The 14870-nt window shown below is 45.7% G+C and overlaps 1 protein-coding gene across 4 annotated transcripts; it reads left to right on the top strand.

Moving 5' to 3' along the window:
* Positions 1-4321: 4321 nt before the first annotated feature.
* LOC125519006 (putative 1-phosphatidylinositol-3-phosphate 5-kinase FAB1D) lies at positions 4322-12703 on the top strand. 4 transcript variants are annotated; one of them, XM_048683892.1, is made up of 12 exons: positions 4322-4529; positions 5310-5479; positions 6001-6708; positions 6804-6948; positions 7046-7393; positions 8224-9174; positions 9300-9622; positions 9770-9896; positions 9980-10144; positions 10247-11653; positions 11737-11997; positions 12082-12703. In XM_048683892.1, exons 2-12 carry the CDS (start codon positions 5454-5456, stop codon positions 12436-12438), a joined length of 4818 nt encoding a protein of 1605 aa, XP_048539849.1. In that variant the 5' UTR covers positions 4322-4529; positions 5310-5453; the 3' UTR covers positions 12439-12703. The 4 variants fall into 4 exon arrangements, with proteins under 4 accessions (XP_048539849.1, XP_048539847.1, XP_048539850.1 ...); XM_048683890.1 differs by lacking the exon at positions 4322-4529 and adding an exon at positions 4741-5221 and having other exon boundaries at positions 5314-5479; XM_048683893.1 differs by lacking the exon at positions 4322-4529 and adding an exon at positions 4757-5221.
* Positions 12704-14870: the final 2167 nt, after the last annotated feature.

Below are 14870 nucleotides of genomic sequence, written 5' to 3'. Positions count from 1 at the left end.
AGGGGCACGTACTTCACGGCAACGCGCCTGTTGCCGTTGGCTATGTTAACCGCCGTGGAGTAGTCGATCAACCAATCTTCCGGCTTCACGGAGCCGTTGTACTTAGGTGTGTCTCTTGGGAGCGAGAACTCTTTGGGGAAAGGCTCGTCGCGGATGCGGGGGCCGAAGCAAGGCGGGCTGACATTGCCTTCTTCTTCTAGCGCCAGGGATCGCGCCAGGCGGTCGATCCGATGGCGGGCGTCGTTCTCGCCGACTCCTTCACGGCGACCTAGCCGGCCGCTGAGAGTCGGATGTGCAACAGGCGGCGGGGTGGGATATCTCTCTCCACAGGGCCAGGGCGGAGGCGGGTTGCCCCGCCACTCCACGGCCCGGGGGTGGCCTTCTGCGTCTCGCTCGATGGAGATTCAGGTTCGGCTTCGGCTGGCAGCCGGTTCTTTCTCGCGTCGCGCGCGGGTTTTACCCGTAGTCGGCGTCCGGGACGTCGCGTCGTGATCTCGGCGCGGGGGAGGGCTTTCCACGCGGGCGTCGGCTTCGTGCCGCTGCGCGGCTGCGTCGATCAGCTACTGGATGCGTCGGGTCATGTGGGGGAGTTCTTCGGCCCCCGGTCCATCTAGCTCGTCTACGGCCGCCTGGGCGGCGCGCAGGTTCTCGAGTGGAGTAGCGTAGACTGGGCGGTCGACTCCTAGCGTATCGACGACGACAACGCCGCGCTGTCTGACAACGCCGGCCCGGCTAGGCCCGCCTGGGGGCGGCGTGCCAAAGGCGGCGCGGTCGGCCTCGCGTCGGTGGGCCTCAGTGAGGCGTCTCATGGAAACCAACTTCCGGCCCTCCGTGAGGAGGGCAAGGCGGCGAGCTTCCAGTGCTTCAGCGTCGGCATCGGCCGGGAGGGGAATGGACAAGTCATGGACCTCCGCGTGCGGGGCGTCGTGGGCGCTCTCGTCAGAAGCGCCGCCGTGGCCGATGACCATCACCTCGGTGGTGACAGCGTCGCAGCCATTGGCCCGGGGAAGCGGGTCGTTGTAGATCGCGACGTTGGTGGGGAACGCGTCGAGTGAGGCCGTGTCGGAGTCGACAGGCATCGGATCGGTGGAGCCAACCGACTCCAAGTCCACGGCAGGCTCGCCGGAGACGTGGAGCTGGCCGAGGAGGTTGACGAGGTGGTCGGTGCCCGCGTCGGAGGCGAGCTCGTCAGAGGTAAGAGTCTTGTCAAGGAGATCGGCGTGGCTGCTCGCCGCACAGATGTTGGTGACGCCTTGTAGCACGTCATGGCAAGCGCCATCGGGCGTGCCGGGCTGGCTACGCTCGCGGGGGAGGAAGAGGGTTCCTGTCCAGAACAGGTCTCCGAACGGCGGTGCACCTGGCCCCACGGTGGGCGCCAAATGTCGGGTGGTAGGTGCGACATATGCCAACGGGTGGCTTATCATTGTGGGAGCCAGTAAGACGTCGCCGGTGCCTGGAAACGGGATGAGGCAAAGACATGCACGCCGGCGAATCTTACCCAGCTTCGGGGCTCTCCGTGGAGATAACACCCCTACTGCTGCTCTGCGGGGTCTCCGCATGGTCACTAGATGAACAAGTAGCTACACGGTGCTCCTTGAGCTGTTTGGCAAGAGGAGGAAGAAGGGCACGGCTTGCTCTCTTCTCCTTCCTATGTGGTGTCTGAAACTAGCAGGGATTCATCTCTTTTGCATGGATGCCCCGAGGGGTTTATATAGGCCTACCCCCCGGGGGTACAATGGTAATCCGGCTGGGCGCGGGGCCCAGCCGTCTGTGTCTACGCTCTCCGGCTTCTGCGCCGACTGCTAGGGCCCGTCGGCTAGTGGGTCCCACCGGCTGCCGGCTCCTTGGTTGACAGGCAGGCCCCACTGTCAGGGCCTTGTCGACGGCTGGTTACTGTTGCTCAATCTTGGTGACGAGGGCTTCGCCGAGGTGGGCGTGGCTACAGTGCCGCCGTCCGGCGGGTGATCGTTGTAGCCTCACCGCGTCTTGTCTCCTTAATGGGGCGTCTTCTTCGAGGGAGGTGGCAAGCCGGCTGTGGGGAGCTGGCTCTATCTTGGGCCGACTGGGGGAGGTCTGGCCGCCTTCGGGTGTCTCTCTGCCCGAAGGGGCCCACCGCCCGTGGGCCGTACTGGTAGCCCGTCGTGGATGACATCAGGGTCAACGTGGCAACAGTGCTGCGTCGGACGGGTCATGGCCACCCGCACGGCGCACTGTGCCAGGCGTGCTCCGGGATTCGGGGGTGGCAGACTTCACTGTAGCCACGCCCCGTCACATCGTCGTTATGTGGATGCAGACTTCAAGGGTACGATCTTGACCGCTTTATGGGAGCCGGCTTCTTGGAGTCGGCCTTCTCGCGGCCGGCTTCTCGGAGCCGGCCCTCCCGCGGCTTCTCTTCATGAGGGCTGAAGTTGGGCCGCCTTCCGATAGCCGGCCTGGAGACAGCCGGCAAGGAGGAGGCGGCCCTGTGTCTGGATTCTTGAGGGCCGAATCGGCTCGTAATTTTTCAGAAGTGCCAGGGGGAGCCGGCTAGGCTACCTATGGTTATTTACTCCGACGACGATTTCCGGATAACACAATTATAGCATGAATAATAGACAATTATCATGAACAAAGAAATATAATAATAACCATTTATTATTGCCTCTAGGGCTTATTTCCAACATATATAATAGAGATAGCATCAAACAAGACACCATAGGACAACGGTCTTCAAGAACATCGTAATAGTCATACATCAACGTTGTCAAAACATCCACTGAAGGCCAAACAAGGGTTTTCACCCTATAGTGCATCTTGGTTCTCCCCTAACATGCATGAACCAATAGTGAATGGCTTGTCGTCAGAGGCTTAAAAATATATTCAAAGGCAAGATTTTTTTAGGAAGGTGATGATGCACGACTGTTGTTATTCTTGTTGTTGTTGCCATACCTAACCAATGAAGGTCGGATTGAGGCTTTCGCCCAGCAACTCGAAAATCCTTCATCACTCGACTCAACCAACAAAAGCTATATCTTCTCACTTATAGTTGTGTCATTGTTTGCCAAAGTCACGACGACCGGATCACATGCCACCTACTTACTTAGTCGGCGCCACCGCACCGACTCTTAATCATTATCCGAGCTAGTGACGTGTTGCACGCAACGTGTACTACCCTCGCCTTGGAGCGCACCGAAAAGCAGGTGAGCCCGCTAGTGTGAGAGCTCCAGTCCAAGACCGATATTCCTCCACACACAAAGTTATCCCAAAATCAGGCTTCAAGATGTGCTAGGTGGACCGAAAAATTATACCACGTCAAGCTACGTCGTGAAAGACAGTCCACCACGACCAACCTAACAAGATGTGGCGAGGAGCCCCACACGGCTGCATGCTACCCGAGCAGCTGCCAACAGTAGCGGCGTGGGAGAAGAGAGTGGAGGACGAGGCTAGTGGCGAAGACACACAAATCCTATAGATGTCGTGGCCGCGGCATCCCACGAGGGACGCTCTATTTTTCTCGCTTGACAAGACATGTGAATTCATGATTTACCCGTTATCAACACATATGATTGGTAAGCTAAACGTACCCATCTCAACTTAACGTCATGGATTATACAATAATAATATCATGACTTTGCACCATGGACATTTGTCAACGGAATAGCACGCAAAGCTCTTACTTGTTCTTGATGGGAAAGAAAAAAGACCAATGGATATTTGAATTCTTCTACAAAGGAAAGGGCCCGTGGTGAATGCCAAACTTTGGTGTTTATAAAAATGAAAAGTTAGCAGGATGAGACGAATGGCATGGTTTTGCCACCATATGCCAAAGACATACACGTCAATCTCACTGAATGGGTGTTTACGAGATGCGAAAGACCAATCTGAACAAACCATTATTCCTCACAAAATTAATTACAAAAACATTTTTTGGCAAATAAGAAAATAAAATACAGTCAGATGAATTTGCGTGTGAAGGCGGTTCCGTTTGTTGCCCGGGTCATCGTCAGGTCATGACCACTAGTGACCAAGGACCAACCAACCCAACCCAAGCCGTGTCGGCGCTATCTGTTGCGTTGCGTGCCACAACACATTAAACAGCAATGAAAAAAAATAATAATTATTAATAATTCTGCAAATAAAAAATAATACTTATAATATTAATTCTGAACTAAAATGCCAGTGAGTTGCATTTTTTCTACACATCTCATCTCGCGTTCTGCCGCCGAACGAACGGGAAGAAGAAGAAGTCCAGAGACGATACGAGTCGTGCAGGTAGCGTGGGGTCCAGCGCGAGGTGGAGGACAAGTATTTCTTTCGTGCGCTGCGGCCGTTCCCTCCCTCTCCCCTCTTCTCCCCCTCTACTTTTCTCTTCTCCCCTTTCCCGTGTAGTCGCCTTCCCTTCCTCGTTCGCCCGCCGTTCGCGACTCTTCTTCCACGCGCACGCGCGCAGGCCACCAGGCCAACTCCCGCTCGTCAATCCACCCGTCGGCCCGCGAGACCGCCCGACTCCGACCAACTGAACATCGCCGCGGAGCTCCGCCGCGCGCGCGGTAAGGCGGAGATCTCACTTCCCCTCTCCCTCTCCCCTTCTCTTGCGATTTCCTGGTGTTTTTGTTGTTGCTGCTGCTGTTGTTGTCGTATTCGTTGCTCATGGTGGCCGGATGAACTTGGAAGAGCATACCACACGCGTACGTACGTGCGTACGTAGCAAGTAGGTAGGCCGTGGGTATGGGTACAGGAGGAAGGAAGGAACGGGTTTCAAACTTTGAATTGGGGATTGGGATGTTTCTGTCGCGGCGCCTGACCCGGGGCCGTTGCTGACCTGGACCCACGCGCTTGGATATTTCCTTCTTCAATATCTGCCTTTTTTTGGGGGGTGTGGGGTTTGTTGTTCCAGTAGCGCCATCATAGGGGACGGACAGCCTGGCCTTTGGATTGATCGCCGCAATTGCTTCGATTTCAACTACCTCTTGTACCACTATCCCCTTCCTCCTTCTTCCTTCTCTTCTTTTGATTTGATAGTAGCAGTATAAGATTCAGCTTCAGTTTCCACACCCACTTCGGCGTCGACCGCGCGATCCGATTGGCGTTTCGCGCGATCCGAATCAAGCGCCGCTGGATTCTGGTGTCGCCGGTGTTCGATTCCGGCCTCCTCGTGAGCACCGATCGATGGATGCATTTCGTTTTTGGGCCTGACTCCTTCCCTGGGGATTGCTTTTAATTTCTGTCTCCATGTCGGTTGGTGGGTTTTGAATTGACCGAGTACTAGTGATTTCTTCTCTTTAATTAATTAATTAATGGTGTGATTGCTTGCTTGCTGAACTGGTCAGGTAGAGGCCATACACAACCAGCGCCCAAGAGATCTGAGGCCACCGCCTGCGTCAGGAGGAGGTAGAGGAGGAGGAGCAGCCAGGGCATGTGACGCCCCCCCCCCCCCCCCCCCCCCCCCCCCCCCCCCCCTCTCGTCGGTGGCCATGTGCCCGGACATGAATCCGCGAAGGTACTACTATTTCACTCCCAGGACTCGCCGATGCCATTGTTCTGAATAGCATCCCATTCCTAGTATGCACATGTTCAGATGCTCAGCTGGGGCTCTGTCTGAACACGGCCAACTGTGTAACCTCACATACACTTGGTTAGCCCTGTTTTAGATCATGGAAGAGAATTCTCGCCCCGTCTGAATATGCACGTGGCCCAACCTTGCTTAGCCTTTAATTCACCAGAGTCTTTTGTTCAACAACAAGCCACTTTAATTTTCCTGTTTCTCGTTTTGCACGCCTGAAATCCTGGTCCATTCGTCGACACTAACCTGACATCTGTGTTTGGGGTCATGCTCAAGGAAGATATCTTTGTTCATTTCTCCAGCCAGCTAAGCCCATAGATATTTAATTTTGATAACCTAGTTTGGTAGAGTAATGCCCTTGAGGCAAGGGAACTATCTCGCCAGGTATTTTATGTGTCTGCGTCTGCGTGCTTTTTAAATTCCGTTCTGAATCAGTCATCTTCTTTTGGTAATGACAGGGAGGTTGTATCAGAGGATTTAGATGGTAATCTTACCCCTCACCGCCTGCATGATGCTGATCATCTGGGACAGAATGGGACCAGGAATCCTTCCAAGTCTAGTAGCAATAATCTGTCCACAGACGACAATTTCTTCTCTGACACTTCATTGCACAAACATGAAGATGTGAGCAGTGATCCATCTGCCTCCTCTGTTGATGACCGCTCGGTTAGGTCTGGTGATGATTCTGATGGGGCTGAAAGTACCAATGGTAAAATCAACAATACAGACCTCCCAGGTTTTGAAAATGATAGCATCTGGATACCGCCTGAAGCAGCAGATAAGGGAGATGAGACTGATAGTGTTGCCGGAAACATTGCTTATGACGACGACGATGATGATTATGGTGATGGAATAAAGTGGGGCCAGTCAAGTTTCCCAGCCCCTGGCGAGGAACACGAGGACAGCCCCAATCCTAGGGATGAAAGAGAAAATGCAATGCTGGCAGCTATGAATGGGCAGCTCAAGATACTTGTCAGTCGGTTTCTGGCCTCTGCTGGTATCCCCTTTGGAAAAGGAGAGAGTACTGAGAGTTGGCTTGATATTGTGACCTCCCTGTCATGGGAAGCTGCACTTCTTATTAAACCTGATGCAAAAATCGGAAATGAAATGGACCCTGGATCTTACATCAAGGTCAAATGTGTAGCATCTGGTACTCGTTGGCAAAGGTGAAACATTTGTCAGCTATTTTTTTACTTAAAGACTATCTAATTTCTATTTGCGTGCTAGATTATAAACCTTCACCTTTTAACTTCGATTGCAGTGAGGTGATCAAGGGGTTAGTCTTCAAAAAGAACACAGCTCATAAGCACATGCCGACCAATTGTCACAATCCTAGGTTGCTTCTACTGAAAGGAGTACTTGGGCATTCTGATGTTGGTTTATCGTCGTTTAATTCAATGGATCAGGTTTGATATTGCATATATGTGCTTGTTGACAGTAAATTCAGTTCATCCTTTTTTGGTAGAAGATTGTGACCTTCTATTTTATGCCTTCAAAAATTAGGAAAAAGGCCAACTGGAGAGGACTATAAGTAAAGTGATGGAAATATGCAGTCCCAATGTTATAATGGTTGAGAAAACTGTTTCACGAGACATACAGGAGCTTCTACTAAAAGAAGGTTGTACACTGATTCTTGATATGAAGCTCAGCCGGTTGCAAAGAATTGCACGCTGCACAGGTTCTCCCATAATATCATTTCCAGAAGTTTTGGATCAACCGAAGCTGAAGCAGTGTGATTACTTCCATACTGAAAAATTCATTGAAGAGCATAACATTGCCAGTGAAGGTGGGAAGAGACTATCTAAAACATTAATGTTCTTGGAAGGTTTTCCCAGGCCATTGGGTTGCACGGTATGTCTACTTAGCTATTATTACCTGTATGGTTCATTTATACAATCTTTTCAGTTTCATTCTTCTTTATCCCCTAAGATTTATGTTACATCATTTCTTTTGTCCAAAAGCAAAATGAATAAACTATGCTAGTTTTTCTTATATATATTCTTCCTGAAATCTTCCTGATCAAGACATCCTTCTGTATCAATGTGGAACCAAAAAGCAAATGTTATTCTAGCTTACGGTTGATGTGTCTATTATGTTGACTGGTTATTAATTCTTAATAGTCGGTATGTATACTATGTAAAAACATGATCTCTATATCTTTTCAGTTATGAGGGAGAGAAACAGTGTCGGTATTTGTAATATCTTAAAACATGAGAAATGAGCTGCTCCTTGCTTATATTTCGGTAGGGCATGCCAAACATAGCGATAAAATGCTTGGTTATGCGCTTTTGGTATCGTTTTGCTTGCTAGTTTTCTTAGCTTTCAAGTCCCTTTTGATTTTTTTATTAGGGCTGCTAATTTTTGTTACATAGCTTTTTTGTTCCTGTTGTATCGTTTTGTAATATCTTAAAACAAATGTGTGTTTGACAAAAAAAACATAGCTGATAAAACTTGTCAGGGGGTAGGTACACTTGTGGTGCTTTACGATAACAATACTGTTTTGTTTGTGGTTATCTCCATAACAGTGTCATTTGTTTTTATCAATTATGAAGAGTAAATGTCAATTGATTGCATTCCATGCATACTAATCACAATCTACTGAATATATAGTAAGTGACAGTCCGATTAGTGTTCCATACACTGCTGAACGATCTGAGCGACAAATAGTTGTTTTCATCCAGATATTGCTACGGGGAGCAAACACCGAAGAATTGAAGAAAGTCAAGCAAGTCATGCACTACACGGTCTTTGCAGCATACCACTTGATCCTTGAAACGTCTTTCTTTGAAGATCAGCGGGTATTCTTAAATGATAAAAATACTTCACAAGATAATTATGCTTCTACTATGATGGGCCCACCAGCAATTGATTATGATACTTCTGTTCTGGGTGGTGCTATCCCTCCTTCGCATGATGATTCTCCAGCACTTAGATTATACCATGCCACTTGTAATATCTATGCTGATGGGAAGAAAGCTCTCAGTTATACAGACGTAGATGATCCAATTTTAGTCACAAACAGCTCTTTGGATGAACTGAGAGAAGGTGCAAATATCCCGTATAGCTCAACACCGCTCCTTCATACCGGAAGGTTACCATCACCGGTTTCAAGACCATTACGGGAATTTACTGGGAAGTTATTGCAAGAGACAACTGATAATCAAATAGAAGGCAGAGTTGAATCCAGGAATGGAATCGTTAGTAATGGATTTCATGTTGGGTCAAAGGTGGAAGAGTCTGCGGTTTCCAGTGAAAATTTAGATGACACAGAAGATATCTTGAAAGAAGAAAGGACTGGAGATGTAACAGAAGCAAGTTCTCATATGTGTGACAAACATGAGGAATCACCCATCGTAGCAGAAGATGGAGAACATCGCGGCACCACTATCATTAGTAAAGAGAACATCTCTAACAAAGATCAAGCCGATGATGCACTTGATTCTCATAGTATACTGGTTTTGACGTCTAGTCAATGCATCAAAAAGCAGGTCATATCTGATGACCAGAGCAGCCTGTCCCGTATAAACTACTACGGGAACTCTGATGACCAGAGCCGCCTGTCCCGTATAAACTACTATGGGAACTCTGATGTGTCCTTAGGACGATACTTGCAAGAAATTTTGCAGAATAAGGTACCAGCTTGTAACTTGTAATTTTGTTCAGTGTGTTCTTATTTACATTGAATATCATATTTTTGTGTTAGTAATGTAACTAATTTGGCTCAGATGATACTTGGCTTATAATGTTTTATTTGTAGCAGAAACCAAGTTGTTCCTCTTGTGAGGCTCACATATACTCTTATACTCATCAAAATGGAAATTTGACTGTTCGAACGAAGCATCTAGTGTCTCAACATAGTTTACCTGGCGAATCCGAAGGAAAAATATGGATGTGGACCAGATGCCTGAGGTGTGAACAACACGGGGTATCAAAATCGACCCCAAGAGTGCTAATATCATCTGAAGCGCGAAATCTCTCTTTTGGGAAATTTCTGGAACTCAGTTTTTCAAGCCACTCTGCAGCAAGAAGGTTATCCATATGTGGTCATTTGGTGAACAGGGACTGCCTGCGCTTTTTTGGGTATGCTAGATGTATTTTTCATGTCAAATATGTAATTTAAGTAGAGACATTCCTTTGCTGCCTTTAGCATAGCAATGCATCAGAAATGCATGTAACTATCTCTTGCCTATTTTGTTAATGGCAATTTCTATTTTTTACTGACTTCAGATTGGGCTCCAATGTTGCAATGTTCCGTTACTCATCGGTTCAAATTTACACTACCTGCAAACCACAGCCCACCCTCCACTTCGAAAACCCCAGCAGACAGAACTGGTTTGAAGAAGAAAGAAGACATGTATGTCTTATCCTCTACCATTACCGTTTGGTAGTTGTGTTTGGTGCATGCATAGTACTGATGTTTATGTTGCATCTTTTAAGGTTTTTGCTAGAGGTATGACGCTTTTCTCCGAGGTAGCAAGCTTGCTTCAACACTTGAAGAATCAATATCATGGCATGACTACAGCCAACTTCTGCACATTTCTACCTGTAACGAACTTTTCTGAACTCGAAGACTTGTTAATGAAAGACAAGGCCGATTTTGAGGTAAGCGTCCATGTCTACATTCCTGTTAGCCTATGAATTTGTTATGTAAACAAATTTGTTCTGTTTAATTATAATATTGGCTTTCATTGTATTGTCATGCAGGATTCACTAGTAAAGACTAACAATCCAAATGGGAGATCATCCTCATCTGTACATGAACTTCTTAATATAAATTGGTCTTATCAGGATATACTACTTGAACTTTATGCATGGGACCGTCGGCTCCATGAACTTCTTAAGTGTTTATCTGCTGGACAAGGAAATGTTGCTAACGGTAAGGATCCTATAAAGACCGTTGATAAGATCAATGAGGCCAGGTATGGGATTGACAAGCAAATCAGCGAATTGACGTGTGATAGAACTATGAAAGCTGGTGGGGCAACTGGTACCACTGAGTGCACAAGTAACAAAATTTGCGTCGACCATTATGAATCAAGTGAGAATGCAGCACCCATGCTCGATGATAGTCAGGGAGTTGGGAACTCTGAACTTTCTTGCTATGGAGGTAGTAAAGATGAAGGATCTCTCATTGGCACTAGTCAGGTAGAGGTAGACAGCATGGCCCAAATACAAAAAATGCCTTCTTTTGAAGTTTCAAGTGATACAAAGCCACAAGGCAATGGGATGCTGGCGCATCCAGTTTCCATGGAGCAGGAGCAGCATTCAAGCACTGTCCGGAAGTTCAGAAGTTCTGATTGGGATGAGAGGGAAAGATGGATTTGGAGTTCATTTCATGAGTCTCAACTGGCTTACAAGAAGAACATTCAATTAGGAAGTTTGGAGAAATTTGAACTTGTTAACCGTTATTCTCCATCTCATCTATCTCCCCTGTTTGTAAAACATGAAGAGGTAGACTCTCCTCAATTCACAGTTGGCCCGGGTGGTAATATTCTGTGTGTATTGGAGCATGAGGTTTCTAGCATAATAGCTCGTGCTCTTGCCATATCTGAGGAGCGTCGGCAGGATACCGCAGTCATGAATGAGGCAGATGATGCCAGGAGGGAGCATACTAAAACAATGGAGAAATCTTATAGCTTTCTATCTGAAAGTTCTATTGGCTCATCACCATGGTCATCTATAGATTCTGAAGCAAGCATTTCATCTTCTGTTTCGTCATATTCATCTGGCGACCTTTCTGGTTATGATACATCGCCTTTATTGTCCTTGGTACATCCAGAAATCCCTGTGAATGGAAAAGTATCTCTCAAAGGCAAATATTCAGTTACTAGTATATATGCTAATCAATTCTACATCCTTCGAAGAAAGTGCTGCCCATCTGAGCTTGCATATATTACTTCATTAAGCCGATGTAAGAAGTGGGATGCTCAAGGCGGAAAGAGTAAAGCTTTATTTGCGAAGACATTGGATGACAGGTTCATTATAAAGCAAATCAAGAAGACAGAATTTGAATCCTTCATAAAATTTGCCCCTGATTACTTCAAGCATGTTTACCATTCTTTAGACACTGGAAGCCAAACTTGCCTTGCCAAAATATTAGGAATCTATCAGGTAGTTTACTTCGACAACCAGAGTTCCGTTTCAATTTATTTTCTTCCATTTATTACTATTTTTCTAAAACTTTGCTGTTTCAGGTTAAGCAAATAAGGCATGGCAAAGAGATAAAGATGGATCTGATGGTGATGGAAAATCTTATGTTTGGGCACAATGTTTCACGGATTTATGATCTTAAAGGTGCTATGTTTTCACGACACATCACCAACTCAAATGACCCTGACACTGTTTACTTGGATCAGAACTTTGTGGAGGACATGAATGTATCTCCAATCTATATTGGTGGAAGAACAAAACATCTCTTGCAGCGCGCAATCTGGAATGACACATCTTTTCTCACTGTATGTATAATGCGCATCTTCCAGTTTAAGGTAATCATCATATTTTCATATTAATATGTCTTAACAGAATTATTGTACTTGCAGTCGGTTAACGTTATGGACTATTCTCTGCTTGTCGGAGTGGACAAAGAAAAGAATGAACTTGTGTTTGGCATTATTGATTATTTGAGGCAATATACTTGGGACAAGCAACTGGAGACATGGGCGAAGTCTTCTTTGGTACCAAAGAATGTTTTACCAACTGTAATTTCTCCCAAGGATTACAAGAAAAGGTTTAGAAAGTTCATGGGCAAGTACTTTCTCGCAGTTCCAGATACTTGGAGTCCTGAGAATTCTTCTGGGCCATACAAATCCTTTGGTCATAGCAATAGCAAGTTGGCAGAAGCCCACAATGGCGATAACCTGCTTCAGCATCCAATTGAGGCTGATGCAAAAATCTAGTTCCGTTCAGCTGAGGCATGTGCCTAATTCTGTCCGGACTCCTCTGACAGTTCTTTGAAGCCTATCTGTTTATTGTTGTTGTTGTTGTTATTGGCTAAGTTTCGCTTTGTAAAATGGTGTGCATATGAAGGTCTCACTATTGATCTTTCCAGAAGTTTGCAATTTTTAGGCAGATTGCTGGGGCAAGTGAAGTCCACAATACATGTACCTATACAAATGAAAATTGTGAATTTCACAATTATTATAGTGAAATTTACAAAATTTATATGACTATTTTTGGACCTATGAGACTGCAGCATTTCCTTCTTGCTAAATTAGTTCTTAGCGTCGGACGCAGTTCACTGTCTGAGGAGGACTTTCAACCTCTTTTAAAATTTCACCAGTTTGATTAGTATTCTTCCTTCATTACTCCACTATAATTGCCCTCCACTATAATTGCTAACATGGAAAGCAAAGGAGCAAGTTAAAGTGCCTCCTGATCTCAATGCACATCCTAAAGTGTAAATTTGGTTGTTAAATGGACATCGTCTATTTGCAGATTACCCCCAATCACTTTTTATTGCTGCACAACTTTGCAGATCTGCTGGATTGATGCATTTTGCTATCTATCTTTCACAAGTCAATTTTGAGTCATTAGAAGGGGTGAGATCATCGCTCACTTTTTTGTTCTGTATAGTCTGTTTCTCGAATTTTGTGGTAATTTTTATTTATGCCCAAGTCCCTTTTATGATAGCAAAGAGACAGTGCAATTTGTTTTTTGTTTGCTTTCAGGAAGTAGCTCACAGGAGAAGAAGCCAGTTGTCATTTGTTCTGGATCATGAGTAGCTGCCTAGTAATATACTCCCTTTGTAAAGAAATATATTTCTATACAGAGGCAGTACCTAATTTTGGTGGTTGTTTTATGTGCTAAACTTTTCTTCTATATTTGTCAAAAGAAATCTTTATAATGTTATAAAGCGGTTCACTGCTCCTAAAATTAACCTGTTAGTTCACCCCTTAAACCGCACTGATCAGGGCTGCACTAATGTAATGCTACATTTTGTTTTCTAGAATCGAATTCTGTTATTTAAATGGGTCAAGTAGGGAGAATTATCATGTTGGAGTTTAATTATACTGTTATTTTCCTTGCTCATATAACTGAACAACTGATCACAAAGAGCTTTGCGTGTGATGGCTAAAATTTACCAGCCAGTGTCTGCTTTTCATAGGTCTGAACACTGAACGTTGGCAAGAGGAGGTTCCTGTGATGAACATGCGAGACTTTGGTGAGTTAGTTCATATTAACCTTCCTGATTTGCTTCTTTTGCATTTTGCATTGGGTTATGACTTCTGGAGTCGATGCATGGGCAAAGTTTTATAATAAGCATCAATTCCTTTTCCAGCAGAGGCTACTTGTTGCAGAATCTATAGCTGTATCGAATTAAGTAGACCATAGCACATCTCTCCAGAAGTTAAGTGCACCACATGGAACTGGCTGCAATTTCCCTTCAGCTGTAATCTGCAGTAGGCCCAAATTTATCTCTGGTCATACATTTGCTGCCCTTAAGAATAGTGTAGTGAAAGGCAATTGTTTGTCATTCCATCATCAGTCAAGGAGGTAATAATCCACACGACTTTGGTTGGCACGTTCCCCTTTTCTACTTTTTCCTTTTGCAGGAGGGCATGCATACACTAGCAGTAAGAGTATGACCAGAGTAGGACTTTTAGAACATTTCAGAGTGGCTCATCATGATTGCATGTATGCAAGTCCTTTCGTCGGGGAGCATAGGATGTTGCAAAACGATTGCATGGACAAGGTCCTAATGTGTGTAATGATGTTCATCCTAGCATCACTGATCCATACTTTCACCTATTTTTTCGATCTTAAATCTGAACTTAGGAGTGCAATAAGGACCGAGTTTGGTATCATACATCTTTCGATTTGATATATCTGATACCATGCTTCAGTTCTGCGTTCTGCGATACTGTTTGTGTTCAAGAACAATGTCTGCAAATGCTACTCTTAGCCTCTGAAGTTCCCATTAGCTGCTGATTTTCTGTAAACAGCACCTATTCAGCATAGGTGTGAGTGTGATTGCTCTGCTCTTTAAACTCTGGTTTCAACTCTTTTCTGGAGTCATGAAACTCTTCCAGTAGCTGAAAAGCTAAATAGGAAGGTTGCATTAGATTTTTTCTCAGTTTATTTTTATTAGGCACTTGCTTTTTATAGAGAACGTAAACACATGCATTTGTGTAGCAGCTGATGGTGAATCAAATAAAATTTGAAGATAGATATAACTGTGACATGGCACTGATGTTTTCTTGGTTCTTTGCTGCAGATCCTACTTTAGCGAAAAGCGACTGGTGCCGCCATTTCGGTATAAGTGATTCGATTTGGTTGATTCATGGTCAGCTTTTCCCCAAAGTATGGAACATGGTTTACGCTGCTGCTT

The sequence above is a fragment of the Triticum urartu genome, chromosome 7 (genome assembly GCF_003073215.2).
Source record: "Triticum urartu cultivar G1812 chromosome 7, Tu2.1, whole genome shotgun sequence".
NCBI lineage: Eukaryota > Viridiplantae > Streptophyta > Magnoliopsida > Poales > Poaceae > Triticum > Triticum urartu.
The sequence above is the reverse complement of the archived record's forward strand: the minus strand, read 5'-3'. Positions and strand labels throughout refer to the sequence as shown.